Source organism: Mobula hypostoma, chromosome 1, assembly GCF_963921235.1.
Source record: "Mobula hypostoma chromosome 1, sMobHyp1.1, whole genome shotgun sequence".
Lineage (NCBI taxonomy): Eukaryota > Metazoa > Chordata > Chondrichthyes > Myliobatiformes > Myliobatidae > Mobula > Mobula hypostoma.
In genome coordinates this window covers 45,623,619-45,640,021 of record NC_086097.1, presented here as the reverse complement: position 1 = coordinate 45,640,021, position 16,403 = coordinate 45,623,619, and the positions used below count along the sequence as shown (strand labels likewise).

At 37.9% G+C, this 16,403-nt stretch overlaps 1 protein-coding gene across 4 annotated transcripts in view; it reads right to left on the bottom strand.

Annotated features, from left to right (window-relative positions):
* The window catches only part of tecpr2 (tectonin beta-propeller repeat containing 2), a 129,043-nt gene that overhangs the window by 30,306 nt on the left and 82,334 nt on the right, over positions 1-16,403 (bottom strand). For all 4 annotated transcript variants that reach the window (XM_063047506.1, XM_063047521.1, XM_063047510.1 and 1 more), the window contains 2 exons: positions 15,669-15,758; positions 10,276-10,509 (listed from right to left, as the gene is read on the bottom strand). In XM_063047506.1, coding sequence (XP_062903576.1) covers positions 10,276-10,509; positions 15,669-15,758 — 324 coding nt within the window. The remainder of the gene's footprint in view (positions 1-10,275; positions 10,510-15,668; positions 15,759-16,403) is intronic.

Sequence of the window (16,403 nt, the reverse complement as noted above, 5' to 3'; positions counted from 1 at the left end):
TATTTATATTCCCTTCTTGTTTTTTTTTTACTGTTTTTTATGGAGGTCGGGTTTGAGGACGTGATTTTAAGTTCTTTAATTCTACTTGGTTCCAAGTTAGCCCATTGCTTTGCTTTGCTTTTAGTTTAGTTGCACGGTGGGTTTTTTTGGGGTTTTTTTTTTCCTTTTCTCTCTATATATATATAAAAATTAGTATACTATTATGTTACCTTATTATGTTATGTTTAAATTACATTGTTTGTATCATTTTTTATCTGTATTAACATTTCCTGTAATTTTATTATATTCTAACAGTGTATTAGTGTCTATATGGCTTACCTTTTTGTATACTTATTCAATAAAAAGATTTAAAAAGGTCAGGGATAAGTGAATCCCATCATGACTATAAAATGTTAAAGAACAACCTGACGAGGGAAAGCTGGAGTGTAAAGAGAGGGTACAATATGGACGGCATAAATATGTTAAGGAAAATCCCAAGAGGTTCCACAGCTATATTAAAAGCTGAACAGAGACATAGTAGGCCTTCTTTGAGATCAGCAGGGCTGCCCATGTCTTCAACCACAGGAGCTGGGTGGGATTTTTCATGAATCTTCCTCCCGTGTTTCCTGAGGAGCATGACAGAGAACGGCCTTGCCAAGCTGTTGTCATTCTGCACCATGAGCCTCCCGAAGATCCTCCACATTTTTTGGCCAAGAAAGATCTCCAAACACGCCCTACTTCTTCAGTGTCACCAAGAGGACATGGCCACAATCATCTAGCAGAAATGTTGGAGATGGATTTAGGCACGTGATGAGAAGACAGGTCAAAATAGAATTTCATTGGACCCCTGAAAAGCAGAGGAAGAGGACAGCAGCTTGTATTAGAGCCTATGAGGGAGAAGGCAATTCTGGATTTAGTGTTGTGTAATGAGCCAGATTTGATAAGGGAACTCGAGGTAAAGGAGCCATTAGGAGGTAGTGACCATAATATGATAAGTTTTAATCTACAATTTGACAGGGAGAAGGCAAGATCAGAAGTGTCAGTATTACAGTTGAACAAAGGGGACTATGGACCCATGAGGAAGGAGCTGGCCAAAGTCGATTGGAAAGATACCCTAGCAGGGATGACAGTGGAACAACAATGGCAGGTACTTCTGGGAATAATACAGAAGGTGCAGGATCAGTTCATTCCAAAGAGGAAGAAAGGTTCCAAGAGGAGTAAGCGGCAACCATGGATGACAAGGGAAGTTAAGGACAGTATAAAAATAAAAGGGAGGAAGTATAACATAGCAAGGATGAGTGGGAAACCAGAGGGTTGGGAGACTTTTAAGGAGCAACAGAAGATAACTAAAAAGGCAATACAGGGGGAAAAGATGAGGTACGAAGGTAAGCTAGCCAAAAATATAAAGGAGGATAGTAAAAGCTTCTTTAGGTATGTGAAGAGAAAAAAAATTAGTTAAGACCAAAGTTGGGCCCTTGAAGAGAGAAACGGGTGAAATTATTCTCGGGAACAAGGAAATGGCAGACAAAGAACAGGTACTTTGGATCTGTCTTCACTAGGGAAGACACAAACAATCTCCCAGATGTAATAGTGGCCAGAGGACCTAGGGTAACAGAGGAACTGAAGGAAATTTGCATCAGGCACAAAATGGTGTTGGGTAAATTGATGGGACTGAAGGTTGATAAATCCCCAGGGCCTGATGGCCTGCATCCCAGGGTACTTAAGGAGGTGGCTCTAGAAATTGTGGATGCATTGGTAATCATTTTCCAATGTTCTAGAGATTCAGGATCAGTTCCTGCGGATTGTAGGGTAGCTAATGTTATCCCACTTTTTAAGAAAGGAGGGAGAGAGAAAACAGGCAATAATAGACCAGTTAGTCTGACATCAGTGGTGGGGAAGATGCTGGAATCAATTATAAAAGATGTAATAGCAGCATATTTGAATAGCAGTGGCAGGATAGGTCTGAGTCAGCATGGATTTACGAAGGGGAAGTCATGCTTGACTAATCTTCTGGAATTTTTTGAGAACGTGACTATGAAAATGGACATGGGAAAGCCAGTGGATGTAGTGTACCTGGACTTTCAAAAAGCCTTTGATAAGGTCCCACATAGGAGGTTAGTGGGCAAAATTCGAGCAAATGGTATTGGGGGTAGGGTACTGACATGGATAGAAAATTAGTTGGCAGACAGGAAACAAAGAGTAGGGATTAATGGGTCCTTTTCAGAATGGCAGGCAGTGACTAGTGGGGTACCGCAAGGCTCAGTGCTGGGGCCGCAGCTATTTACAATACACATTAATGATTTAGATGGAGGAATTAAAAGTAACATTAGCAAATTTGCAGATGACAAAGTTGGGTGGCAGTGTGAAATGTGAGGAGGATGTTATGAGAATGCAGGGTGACTTGGACAGATTGGGTGAGTGGGCAGATGCAGTTTGATGTGGATAAATGTGAGGTTATCCACTTTGGTGGCAAGAACAGGAAGGCAGATTACTATCTGAATGGTGTCAAGTTAGGAAAAGGGGAAGTACAGCAAGATCTAGGTGTCCTTGTTCATCAGTCACTGAAAGTAAGCATGCAGGTACAGCAGGCAGTGAAGAAAGCTAATGGCATGCTGGCCTTCATAACAAGGGAAATTGAGTACAGGAGCAAAGAGGTCCTTCTGCAGTTGTACAGGGCCCTGGTGAGACCACACCTGGAATATTGTGTACAGTTTTGGTCTCCAAATTTGAGGAAGAACATTCTAGCTATGGAGGGAGTGCAGCATAGGTTCACGAGGTTAATTCCTGGGATGGCAGGACTGTCATATGTTGAAAGATTGGAGCAACTGGGGTTGTATACACTGGAATTTAGAAGGATGAGAGGGGATCTGATTGAAACATATAAGATTATTAAGGGATTGGACACGCTAGAGGCAGGAAACATGTTCCCGATGTTGGGTGAGTCCAGAACCAGAGGCCACAGTTTAGGAATAAGGGGTAGACAATTTAGAATGGAGTTGAGGGAAAACTTTTTCACACAGAGGGTTGTGGTTCTGTGGAATGCTCTGCCTCAGAAGGCAGTGGAGGCCAACTCTTTGGATTCTTTCAAAAAAAGAGTTAGATAGAGCTGTTAAAGATAGCGGAGTGAAGGGATATGGGGAGAAGGCAGGAAAAGGGTACTGATTGTGGATGATCAGCCATGATCACAGTGAATGGTGGTGCTGGCTCAAAGGGCTGAATGGCCTACTCCTGCACCTATTGTCTATAAAAGCAGGAGACCAAAGACTACTTGGCACCATACTGTAGAGGCAGAAATGGAGGACCTTCATTGCTGCTTTAAATGCCAGCAGCATAACAGGCAGTAACTTTATTGAGAAGAAAATCATGGTTGCTCAGGGAAACAAGTGAAGACGTTTTGGAGGGCCAGGGAGAAGGTATTTTCAGCCCTAAAGTGAATTAGGGTCAATAATTGGAATTTGTGGGAGACCAGACTAGAAATTATAGAGGGCCTTGCAAAGATTTTTGCTTCATTGTTAGCCAGTCTCAAAGACTAGAAAGTGGCTAATGTCTGGTTAAAAAGAGTAGCAAGGACAATTCAGGAACTGGAGATCATTCAGCCCGACATCAGCAATGGGGAAGATACTGGAGGGAATTCTGAGATAGTCTATCATCTGGATAGACAATTGTTGAATCAGGAGGAATCAGCATGGCTTTGTATGGGAAAGTAATAGAACAAGTACAGGCCCTTCAGCCACCAGTTCAACTTTTTAAACTACTCTAATCTTACTTTAAGATCAATCTAAATATTATGCCCCCTTGTATTAGCCACTTCCATCCTGGAAAAAAAGTCTCTTGATCTGTGCCTCATTTTGTACACTCTATCAAGTCTTGTCTACCAGCAATATTTTATTGACCTTTTTTCCACCTCATAACTTCCTTTATTCTTAAGTACCTCCATATTCATTCTATGTGCCTGAAGGACCTTACCCATTTTCAGCGCTCCACACGTGCCACGTGCTTATCTGAGAACCCAAACTCTTAATATCCCGTGACAGCCAGTGTTCCTTGGAATTCTCTTTTTTCCATTTCCCCCTTACAGGAACATACTGGCCATGAAAATCTGGATCTACCATGTCTAGTGTTTCCTGTTTATCTAGCCTGTTAATACTATTGCTGTTAGATTTGTCACACATTTCCTCTTCATAAAATCATGTTGACTCTACCTGATCATGCTTTGATGTTCTTACTGCGACAGTAAAGGCTAGCTGTATTTCAACACTATTCAAGTAGAGCACATCGAAAAAGTGTTAAGTTGAGCTCATATTCTCTTGCAATATTTTAATTCTGGTAGTGTACAAAGACTCTTCTTCTTCAGAAAGCTGAAACAGGCTAAACTCCCACAAAAGCTGTTGCTTAACTTCGACAGAAGCACAATTGAAACCATCCTGATCAACAGCGCCACAGTGTGGTATGCCAGCTGCACAGCCGCTGAGTGACAAGACCTGCATCGCGTGGTGAAGGCGGCCCAGTGAATTGTCAGGATGGAGCTCCCAGGACTGGATACCATCTATTCCAGCAGACTCAGGAGGAAAGCAATCAGCATAACCAGAGACACCACACACCCCGGCCACTCCCTGTTTGACCCGCTGCCGTCCGGCAAAAGGTTCAGGACATTAAAAGCCAGAACAAGTAGACTGAGGAACAGCTGTGGCCTCCATGACACCACTCCCACAGAACAATGACTGAAACTGTGAGCACACACATCCACACACAAGCACTCAAATACTTGTACTAACAGCACTTTGTGCATTACTGTGAAATTCTGGTGCTGTTGCAACTTATTTTCTGCTACTTATCTATTTAATACTGTTCTTCTATTACTGTCTTGTTTTACATCTACCACTTTATTTAATTACCTGAGAGGAAGCCAAACAGAGTTTCATTGTACCTATGTATAATGACAATAAAGATCATTCAATTGAATTCAATACATTGAAAAGCTGTATGCCAATTCCTTAATACAATACACAGGGTGCTAGAAAGTTTGTGAACCCTGTAGAAATTTCTCTATTTCTGCATAAATATGACCTAAAATGTGATCAGATCTTTATGTAAGTTCTAAAACTAGACAAGGAGAACCTAATTAAATAAATAACACAAAAAATAATACTTGTTCATTTATTTATTGAGAAAAATGATCCAATATTATATATATTTGTTGGAAAAAGTATGTGAACCTTTGCTTTCAATAACTGGTGTGACTCCCTTGTACAGCAATAACTTCAACCAAATGTTTCTGGTAACTGTTGATCAGTCCAGCGTATCGGCTTGGAGGAATTTTAGGCCATTCCTCCTTACAAAACTGCTTCAACTCTGGGATGTTGGTGAGTTTCCTTGCATGAACTGCCTGCTCCAGGTCCTTCCACAACACTTCTATTGGATTAAAGGTCAGGACTTTGACTCAGCCATTCCAAAACACAAATTTTCTTCTTTTTTTTTTAAAAAACCATTCTGTGGTTGATCTACTCTTGTCTTTCAGATTATTGACTTGTTGCATTATCCAACTTCTATTGAGCTTCAGGTGACGGATTGCTACTCCGATATTCTCCAGTAAAATGTCTTGATACAATTTTGAATTCATTGCTCCCTCAATGACCGCAAGCTGTTCAGGCCCTGAGGCAGCAATGTAGCCCCAAACCACCATGCTTCAGAATTGGGATGAGGTTTTGGTGTTAGTGTGCAGTGCTCTTTTTCCTCCAAACAATGTGCATTTCTGCCCAAAAGTTCAACTTTTGTCTCTTCTGTCCACATTGTCCCAGAAGCACTGTAGAACATCCAAGTGGTCTTTTGCAAACCTGAGACATGCAGCAATGTTTTTTTTTTTGGACAGCAGTGGTTTCCTCCGTGTTATCCTTCCATGAACACCATCCTTGTTCAGTGTTTTCCTTACAGTGGACAGATGAGCAGAGACCTTAGCAAGTTCTAGAGATTTCTGCAGGTCTTTTGTTGTTAGCCTTGGGTTCTTTTTCACCTCCTTCAGCATTGCATGTTGTGCTCTTGGTGTGATCTTTACAGGATGCCCACCTCTACGAAGAGTAGCAACAGTACTGAGTTTCCTCCATTTGTAGATAATTTCTCTTACTACGGACTGATGAACACTCAGGTCTTTAGAATTCCTTTTGTAGCCTTTTCCAGCTTCATGCATCTCTATAATTCTTCTAAGATCCTCTGAAAGTTGCTTTGATTGAGGAATGGTGCACATAACCAGACCTTTCCTGAGAAGAACAGCCTGACTCTGTGTGCCTTTTTTTTAAAATATATGGGCCTGGGCACCCCTATAACCCACACTTCCAATCTCATCTTATTGATTGGAACACCGGACTCCAAATAGCTTTTGTAGAACCCAGAGGTTCACATACTTTTTCCAACAAATACATGTAACATTGGATCATTTTTCTCAATAAATAAATGAACAAGTATAATGTTTTTGTGTTATTTATTTAATTGGGTTTTCTTTATCTAGTTTTAGGACTTGCATGAAGATTTGTTCATGTTTTAGGTCATTTTTATGCAGAAATAGAGAAAATTCTACAGTGTTCACAAACTTTCTAGCACCACTGTGAGCTTTGATTAGAACAGCTTAAATAATAAAAAATAATTATGCTTTTAGAAGCTTTCTGTCACATGTCCTAGAGTGGATATTATAATATTGTGCAATATTCCAGATGGCAGAGAGCACTATTCCCACTAAGCTGTGGAGATGTGCAGCCGTGCAATAACTGAAATGCTCCTATGCACATAGCCTTTGTTGCCACACAGCTAGAATTTTCCTTTATATAGTTATTACAATTTTAAAATTATGCTAATATAATTTTGAAATTTACGTTAATATAATTGAGCAATACCATGTAATTATGTGTTAATGAATATAATCCATAAACTTTAATAAATGTACCACCTATACTTTGAAATATTTTGGAGCTTCAATGAATTTACATTGTCAGTGTTTCAAGTTACAACCGTGTTACAAATTGTAACAATAAACACAGAATGGATGTTAGCAGTTCATTATAATAAACTACTGGCATGCTGAACACCAACGCTGTTTAGTCATTGTGCCTGCCAGTTGCATTAATTGCCTGACATCATTTACTTGTATTGTCAGTTGTGGTTTGTGTTTGTTGATGTGCATATTACAAAAGAAATTATTAAAAGTGCCATGCACTTTTTAGGCCGTGTAAAATTTTCCTGCTCAGAGCAATACATGGTCTGCACGGCTGTAAAAAAAAAAGAGGGAACATTGGCAGAGTGCATCCAAAAGCAGACACAGTTAAATATTTCAAGGCTAACATTCCACTGTCAGCACCATGTGCCACCATTGACGAAAGCTTTTCCGCCATCTCTGGAATGTTGTCAACTAGAAGCTATCTGCATAATTTGGATGGAAAGACTAATATACAAAAATGTACAATTTTGTATGTTAAAGACAAGGAAAGCAAATTTTACATTGGTGCCTCTGAAGTACTACAGTAACATTGTGCAGCAAATGTAATTTAAATATAGTGGCTGCAAATCTAGTTTGTTTGATAGTAATAAACATTTATATACTTTTAAAACACAAATATGAATAGAATTCTTGATAGTCTTATAATAATGCTTTTTTATAAATATACTCAATGAACTGCATTTGAACAAATATTACAACAGTTTCTCTGGCAGAGAATAGCTTGGTATTGAACCAAGAGAAAAGTTGGACATGACATCGGCATATGTTGTATAGCAAATAATAGTACTTTTGGCAATGCAGTACTCCATTGATTTATATTTAGATTATTGTGCAAGCTTCCGTTTCAAATTGTAATGTTATCAAGGGGAAAAGAACTCAACTAATAACATTTTCAACCATGCATATGGACACACATTCTTGCACTGATAGACAAACACAACCATTCTCTCTATTATTGTTCTCATTGATTGATTTTATAAATACCTTCTTTCACAGGTAAATAAGTCTAGCATTGTATTTCACTATACAGATTTTATTGAAAAAAAATGTTACAATCCTTGTAATACCCACTAGTTTCTTAATGCTTCCACACAAAGAGGACCAGGATTTAAAACATGTGGATTATTTAAGCTTTTATAAGATATCATTTAATTTCTTGCAATAATCTAATTGTGGGAAAAGCTTGATACATACAAGGTGAAATGGTCTACAGAATGTATTTCTCATACAAGATTATCACATCAGTAATAATCACCAAGTCATATGCTTTAGGTATCACTAACGCAATCACATGATATAGCTGTTAATATGCGTTTTGATTTTAAACAACGTCACTATGATCCCCAGCACAGGATCAGATATCGTCTACTCTGCATTGCTGTTTTTATTTTTGAAGTGAAGTACATTCTAATATTCAGAAGTTACCTTTATAGAAGAACGTCCACAAGCACTGTGTGCTACAAATAAAATTATCTACATTACTTTTTACGCTATTCTTGTGGATTAAATAAAACATTCAAGAGTACAAGTTATTTTGTATATTCTTTGTACTACATACACAGAAGGGTTAATAAGTCTTTACTTAACAGCTCGAGGCACTATTACATAACCATACAGTAGTTTTTTTTTCTTCTTGTGAACAGCTGAAGGAGCCCATAACTGAGCTAATAAATTAACTTTATCCAGTTTGTCAAGATTATTTTGGGATTATCACGGACACTCACGAATGAAAATTTACAAAATTATAATAAGGCTTCTGTACTGTGTACAGCATATAATTTTGTTGGTGTTAACAATTACAAAATATATTCTAACCTAAGGGAACAGATTTTCTGAAATATCATCTATGCATGTAATTGTCCATATTTTTAGGCAACACCAAATAGAACCAAAGCAGCAATAACTGGTCACCATCAGCACCATAGATTGCTTGAACAGATCTCTGATGAAAAATTGTGAGCTATTATGAAGGTACTACACTGCAAATTACTAAAGGTAACCAGTTCCTTATAACAAAATAGATATGTTAATGTGTGAATTTCAATATACAGTGGATTCTGGATAAATGGGCCATCAGCTAATCGGGGAAGCCACTTATTTGGTACAACTCTTAAGCAACAAAAACTAATTGAAAAAATGGCAAGTATTCCCTTAATTTATTTGGGATATTATGCCACCTAATGAGGACAGGAAACTTGCCGAACAGTTTCTAACTAGCGTTAGTCATGTGCACTTGTATGGCCATTAGACATTACACTGTGCTTAGAGAAAAGTTTTTAAATAAGGCCAGCTGTGTGTGTTTCTGTTCAAAAAGTAGAAATGTTTGTCACTGATAGTTGGTGAGAAATAAGCAGCAGAAATGGTTGGGAGTGAGAATGAAACGATTTTGCGACTTCAACAAGTTCAGAATTACTAAGAATTTAAAGGTATCGACAATTATTTTGAACGTTACAACGAAAATGAAAATATTGAGGATGCAATCATTGAAAGTATTTTATGAAGGCAGCCCATCATCTGCATAAGGTGTCTGTGCTGATTTTGTTCATTTACAGTCAATCAAAAAAATGCAGCGTACACTGCATGAATTCTGCAGTTGATTACTATTGAGAACTAATACAGTTTTATAGTACTCTAGCAGTATTGGTAATGTTCTAATTTGTTCTGTATTTCACTTAAATACATAATTTGTTACTCAGTTAAATGGTAGTTTGCCCTTTTAATATCTTTTTAACTATTTCCGTGAAACTTCAGCTCATTAGTACAGTAGCTTAGGCCAAGATGTACTGGTCCCAATGTGACCCAATTAACTGGAATCCATTGTATATAGAAATATACAAGTTTGTTCACAATTACTTAACTCTGTCATTAATTGGTACATATCTTTTAAATTTCCATTTATATTACAATCTGTGACACAGCAACACACCGAGATGTTTTGCAGGGGTAAAACTAATCTTCAAAAGTCTTGTGACACAACTGAAAATTTGGTCAATAATTGGAGCACCTTTAAAGGAGGGAGGGCTGGGGAAACCAAGTTTAGGGAGAGAATTCCAGAGCTTTGTTCTGAACAGTTGAGCAAGAAAGCTTAAGAGGCCAGAAATGGAAAGGCAAAGACATGCTGGATGTTATAGTTGGTGAAGATTTCAAGAACAGTAAGAAAACAGATCAGCATTGACATAAAAGCATGAGTGAGAATCATAAAATCTCTCACCCTTGCTTTCATGTCATTGCTGACTTGTTGCTTAAGTCTGAGGCACAGAATAAAAAGTAAGATGTTTTTCGCAGCAAATCTTTAGGAAAAAAAACCTTACCTAACTGTGTAAGATCCAGTTTGGTCCAGTGCATACCACTTGGGCAGTTTTCTGACAATGTCCTTATATGAATTTTGCCCTTCACGTCCAGACCCCATACTGCATCATGACTGGCAGAAATCTGTACCATCTCTACATCTGGAGGCAATTGTACAGTAGAGGGCCGTAACTCAGGACTTTGATCACTGATGCAGAAAAGATCTTTATTGCTTTGTCCAAGCCATAGAAAACTTCCTACAGAACAAATGTTGCATGGGTTATTTTTAGTATTACTGCAGTCACTGACAATGAGTACAAGTGTGAATAGAAAGCACCAAAAATTCCTTAATTTAAGGGACCAGATGATTTAATCAGTGTGTACAATAGTGTTTCTTCAAGTGCTAATTTGAATAATACACAATTTTCTAAGTTTCACTTGATGGCCTAGAAAAGCTTGGCAAAAATGTAAATACCCTGTAAGCATGCAAACACAAGGAAATCTGCAGATGCTGGAAATTCAAGCAACACACACAAAAAATGCTGGTGAACACAGCAGGCCAGGCATCTGATCTTGAATATATTCCTGTGTTCATCTACCAGTCACACAAATAAATTCAGGAATGATAATTTAGAGAGATTTCAGGGGAGACACTAAAACTACTATTTTGCAGCATATGAGAAAAAGCATGACAAATTTTAAAGAATTAAAACGAAGGAAAGACAACGACATGGTTTATAATGTTACATTGGGTACTTACTGTTTTAATCTGCTCATTTTTTAGCATATGAACAGAAATGCAGTTTTTATTGCTCATCTTTAATTGCCCCTGAACAGAGTAGTACTGCAGCTACATTGCTATCATGAATTTCTCCTGGGTACTCTGGTTTCTTTTCACATCCCAACAGTGTGAGAGTTGGGAAGTTAATTGGCCACTGTAAATTACTCCATGTATGTACACAAGGGATAGAATTGAGGGGATTACTGGGAGTTTTGGGAGAAAAAACTGGGATTAGCAGTGAACCCAAAGACCTGTTTCCATACTTGAATGACAATGACTCCCAGTTTGGAGTCACATGCAGGATGAACAGGTAAAACTGCCAGTTCTGGTAGTTTTGTAGCCATCCATACTAAGACTAGTTTTAAACAAATTTAAATTTCATTGCTGCATGCTGGTAATTAAGACTTTAGGGTTACTAATCCAGAAATCTACCCACCACAATATGTAAGAAAAAGATGAAATGATCAAAAATAAAAAGGGCTTCAGTTTGAAATAGTTTGACAACTGTAGAAGTGGGGGGGGGGGGGGGAATGTCCAGTTAATTTTCTCTTATATATAGGCATGAACTACAAGAATCTGCAAGAATTTAGGTAGAATCAACCCAAAGTAATGTTAAAAAGATTAAGTATCAACAACACATACATATAAAAAGGGGAATTATAGAGTAACAGAATATAGGATCCACTAGACATGAACGGTATCTAACAGGAAGCCATAAAATACACTTTGCATTCAAACGCTTACATATGCCAATGTGGAATAGGAATAGGGTTTAGGTGTATTTATTTAACATTCATCAGAAGTACCCAGTTAGTATGACCATGTCTGAGATAGATCTGATTAAATCAATAGATCATATAAATCTGAAACATTTGCTTTAATAGTGCAAAGCTACTGAAAATAATATTCTACAGAAGTTTGGCCACAGATTTTAATAGGACAATAACCTGTTATTATCCAAATGTTACTTACATACTTAATAGTTGCCCGGCCATAATTGGAAATTGTTGCTTTTACATAATCTCAGCATCATAAAATTGATCCTGCCTTCTCAGAATCTGCACTTATATTAATCAGGGTTGGGGAATAAAACAAACTTAAGCACCAAGCTGTCTCAAATAAGCTGGAGAACTGAGTGATGCTGAGATCACTTACATTCTCCTTCATATGGTTTTTCTATAAACTTGATGGTGAGGAAAATTTACTAACCACTGCTCTTCCCCATATTCAGCTCTACTACTTATGTTAGTGCAGTATTATTTTTCCTTTAATTCTTACTACAATGATTCTTCAAACTCTTTTCAAAGATACTAGCTAATAGCATCAAATATAAGCTCACGTTATACAACAGCAACACACATCAAAGTTGCTGGTGAACGCAGCAGGCCAGGCAGCATCTCTAGGAAGAGGTACAGTCAACGTTTCAGGCCGAGACCCTTCGTCAGGACTAACCGAAGGAAGAGTTAGTAAGAGATTTGAAAGTGGGAGGGGGAGATCCAAAATGATAGGAGAAGACAGAATGATGGGAGGGATGTAGCCAAGAGCTGGACAGGTGATAGGCAAAGGGGCTATGAGAGCATCATGGGACAGGAGGTCCGGGGAGAAAGATGGGGGGGGGGAACCCAGAGGATGGGCAAGGGGTATAGTCAGAGGGACAGATGTTATACAATAGCCCTACTTCCAGCAAACAGTTATTGTCATCTTCTCTCAAGCACTGTCTTGAGGCGAAGGATGGATTTTCTTCTACTCTATTTGAGGAATGGAACATGCGATTGAAATTATAGCCATATATAGCTAGGGTGCCTAAGACTTTTGCACCGTACTGTAGTAATTTTACGCATTGCACTGTAATGCTGCCACAAAAATAAATTCATGACGTGTGAGTGTTGATAAACCTGATTTCAGCGTGGGTCTCTATTGTGGACTTTTGCACAGTACTACATCTTCTTCTATTTCTTCATTTCCTTTTCACTGCCTCCCAGGTTCTTCTCCACCACCCCGCTACCTTTCCCTCAAATCTCCAATTGCCATTTGCTTATTCTCTTTCAGAGTAAGAATGCCTTCATCTACTGACGCTGGCCGTCTTACTCAAATCCAGTAACCAACGTGCCACATTGGCTAATATCTACAGCCTAAACTAGAATCCCTGAACCTTGATGAGCAAATGTAGGAAGAATCTTCAGCTGGCTGCCTGGTGCCGACTAACACTGGCAAGTCATTACCCACTTACTCATCAAGTGCTGCATCTTCAGTGAAATTGAAAATATAGCATTTAGTCCTCTGGGACTAACCTTTTCTTTAATTATTGTGAATATTTGGGAATCAAATTCTGATTCCCTTGGTATGCCATCACTCACGTCCTGTAACATGAGAAGAACTTACATTTCCCTACTTTGTTTTCTGATAACTGATTAGCAATTTGTACAAGTATATATTCCGCAGTTCCACATTATCTTACCCATCAGCCTCCTGTGTTAGGACCTCATAGGTTTGAAAATCCAAATACATCATGTTCACTTTAATCTACTTCAAAAGATATATCCTCAAAGGATTCCAATAGTTCACTCTTTCAAGGAATCAATGTTCATTCTGCTCAATTATTATTTCTATATAGCCTGAAATCACATTCTTTAATACAGATTCTTACATTTTCCCCAACTGACATCAAATTATCAAGTCAGTCATTCCCAGTTTTCTCTCTATCCCTGTTCGTTAAGGTCACATTTTTTATCCTCTATTCTGGATGATTGGCTGAAGATCACCAGGTCATGGACTCAATTTTCTAGCTCATTAATTGTACATTAATTCTAGTAGGACATTTTGGTCCCTGACCACAATGTGCACCACAAGACTGCATGCCCTTTGCACTACTTGTTTTATACTTATGGCTGTGAGGCTAAGCACAGCTCCAATGCCATCTTTAAATTTGCTGAAGACACCACTATTGTGGGCTAATTCAAAGGTGGTGATGAATCAGCATATAGGAGGAGAATGACAATCTGATTGAATGGTGCAACAACCACCCCTCACTCAGTGTCAGCAAAACCAAGGAGCTGATTATTGACTGCAGGAGGAAGAAACTAGTGGTCCATAAGCCAGTCCTCATGAGGAGATCAGAGATGGAGAGGGTCAGCAACTTTAAATTCCTTGATGTTATCACCTCAGAGAATCCGTCCTGGGTCCAGCACGTAACTACCATTTCAAAAAAGGCACGACAATGCCTCTACTTTCTAGTTTGTGCAAATTCAGCATTTATCGAAAACCTTGACAAACTTCTATAGATGCACGGTGGAGAGTATATTGACGGATTGTATCACAGTTTGGTATGGGAACACCAATGCCCTTGAACGAAAAAAAATCCACAAAAAGTTGTGGATACAGACCAGTCCATTTCAGGTAAAGCCTTCTCCACCATTGAGCACATTCACAAGGACTGCCGTTGCAGGAAAGCAGGATCCATCATCAAGGATCTCCACCACCCAGACTACGCTCTCTTCTTGCCATTATCATTAGGGAGGAGGTATAGGAGCCTCAAGTCCCACACCACCAGGTTGAGAAACAGTTATCACCCCTCAATTATCAGGCTCTTGAACCAGAGGGGACAATTTCACTCACCGCAACACAGAACTGATTCTACAATCTATGGCTCAATCTTAAGGACTCTATAACTCTTGTTCTTTATATTTATTACTTATTTAGTTATTATTATTATTTTCTTTTTTGTAATTGCAGTTTGTTGTCCTTTCCTCTTTGAATGTTCGCCTATCTTTGTCATGTGTTTTTTCATTGATCTTATTGTGTTTATTTGCATCTACTGTGAACGCCCACAAGAAAATTAATCTTGGGGTAGTATATGCTGTCATATATGTACTTTAATAATAAATTTACTCTGAACTTTGAAGCCTTCTGTGCAAATTAATAAGGTCATGGCTGAATTGATTTTAACCTTAACTCTGCAATAATCCCCTCACAGCTCTGTGATCAAATTCCACCGATTCTTTGTCAAGTGTTCTTATCCTCTAATTTATAAGCCTCTGAAAGATCTTTGCTTCATTTATTTCAAAAAGAATCATACTTTAATTAATTTTAAAATAGAGACTTGTAATTATAGATTCTTTCTCAAGAGGAAACATACTCCACATGCAGTCAACTCTCACCTCTTTAAAATTCCAACAGTCTTTTCAACCATTACCTTGCGGTCCTTACTTCTTCAGCAGTAAACTATTTACTAAACTATTTTGTCTTACCTACATATCAATTTCCTTCCTCTTTAAAACTTCAAGTTCCATTTTTATAAAAATGGAATGCTGACCACCCATTTTCACTCCTGATGTATTCAAAATGATGACCAAACTTTTCTCTTTAAAGATGCATTTTTATATTTTCCTGGCTTAATTTCAGACTTCTTTAAAACTACCTTTTTAAATATTTCTCCTTCTACACTAACTTTTGCAATGGACTTCACAGAAGGTGCATGGATAAAAGAGAAATTTGGAATTACAAATGCTTAAAAAAAGCAGAATTGGGAAATATACAGTGATACTCTGAAGAAAATTCAACAATCTAGCTGGTTAAGTCCAAGAGAGCCAACACAATGCTAAAACTATTAACTGAATTGCTCTAGCAATTACTAACCTTTTTTAGTAGGGGCCATGGAAGCCACAACAAAAGCCCATTTTGTCGCCGATACTGTTCCTCGTGGTACAACTGACTTCCAATATGTAGCTAGAAAAGCAAGAGAAATCTGTTAATCTATCGCTAACATCGAAAGGCTAATTTCTTTTGTATTGATAACTAAAAATACTAATGCCCACTAGTACATTCATAGTAAGAAATGCTCTTAAATACTGGCCCATAGAAATTAAATAACATAGTTCTGATATTATCAGCCTACAACTGCCAGACCTTAGAGCACTTTCACTTCAATATTCTTATCATTTCATTCCAATGCAAGAACACAGTATATTTTAATTCGCGACCATTACGCACTCAACAAAAATTAATTTACTAATGCAATCTGGTAGACAAATTTTCTTAAGTTCATAAGATTTGCAAAAAGCTGGGTAGGTACTTACATATTTTCCTTGTAATATTTTATTAAAATATTAAGACAATTGTGTTTAAAATATTTGGTGTATAAGCACATCATCCTCTGAAATAATAAGTGCTTTATTAAGAATTGAAATGTTTCTTTTATTACAGGGGTTGTGTGCTATGTAACATCGCCTTCATCATAAACGTTATAATTATTTGGTTAAACTGGCGATTTATTGGAAAACAGAACAATGCCACTGATTTATTAAAAAAAAAGGAGCTTGCAATGCGTAGATGTTTCTTATGAAAACCAAAAAAAAACCTATTTCCTCTTTA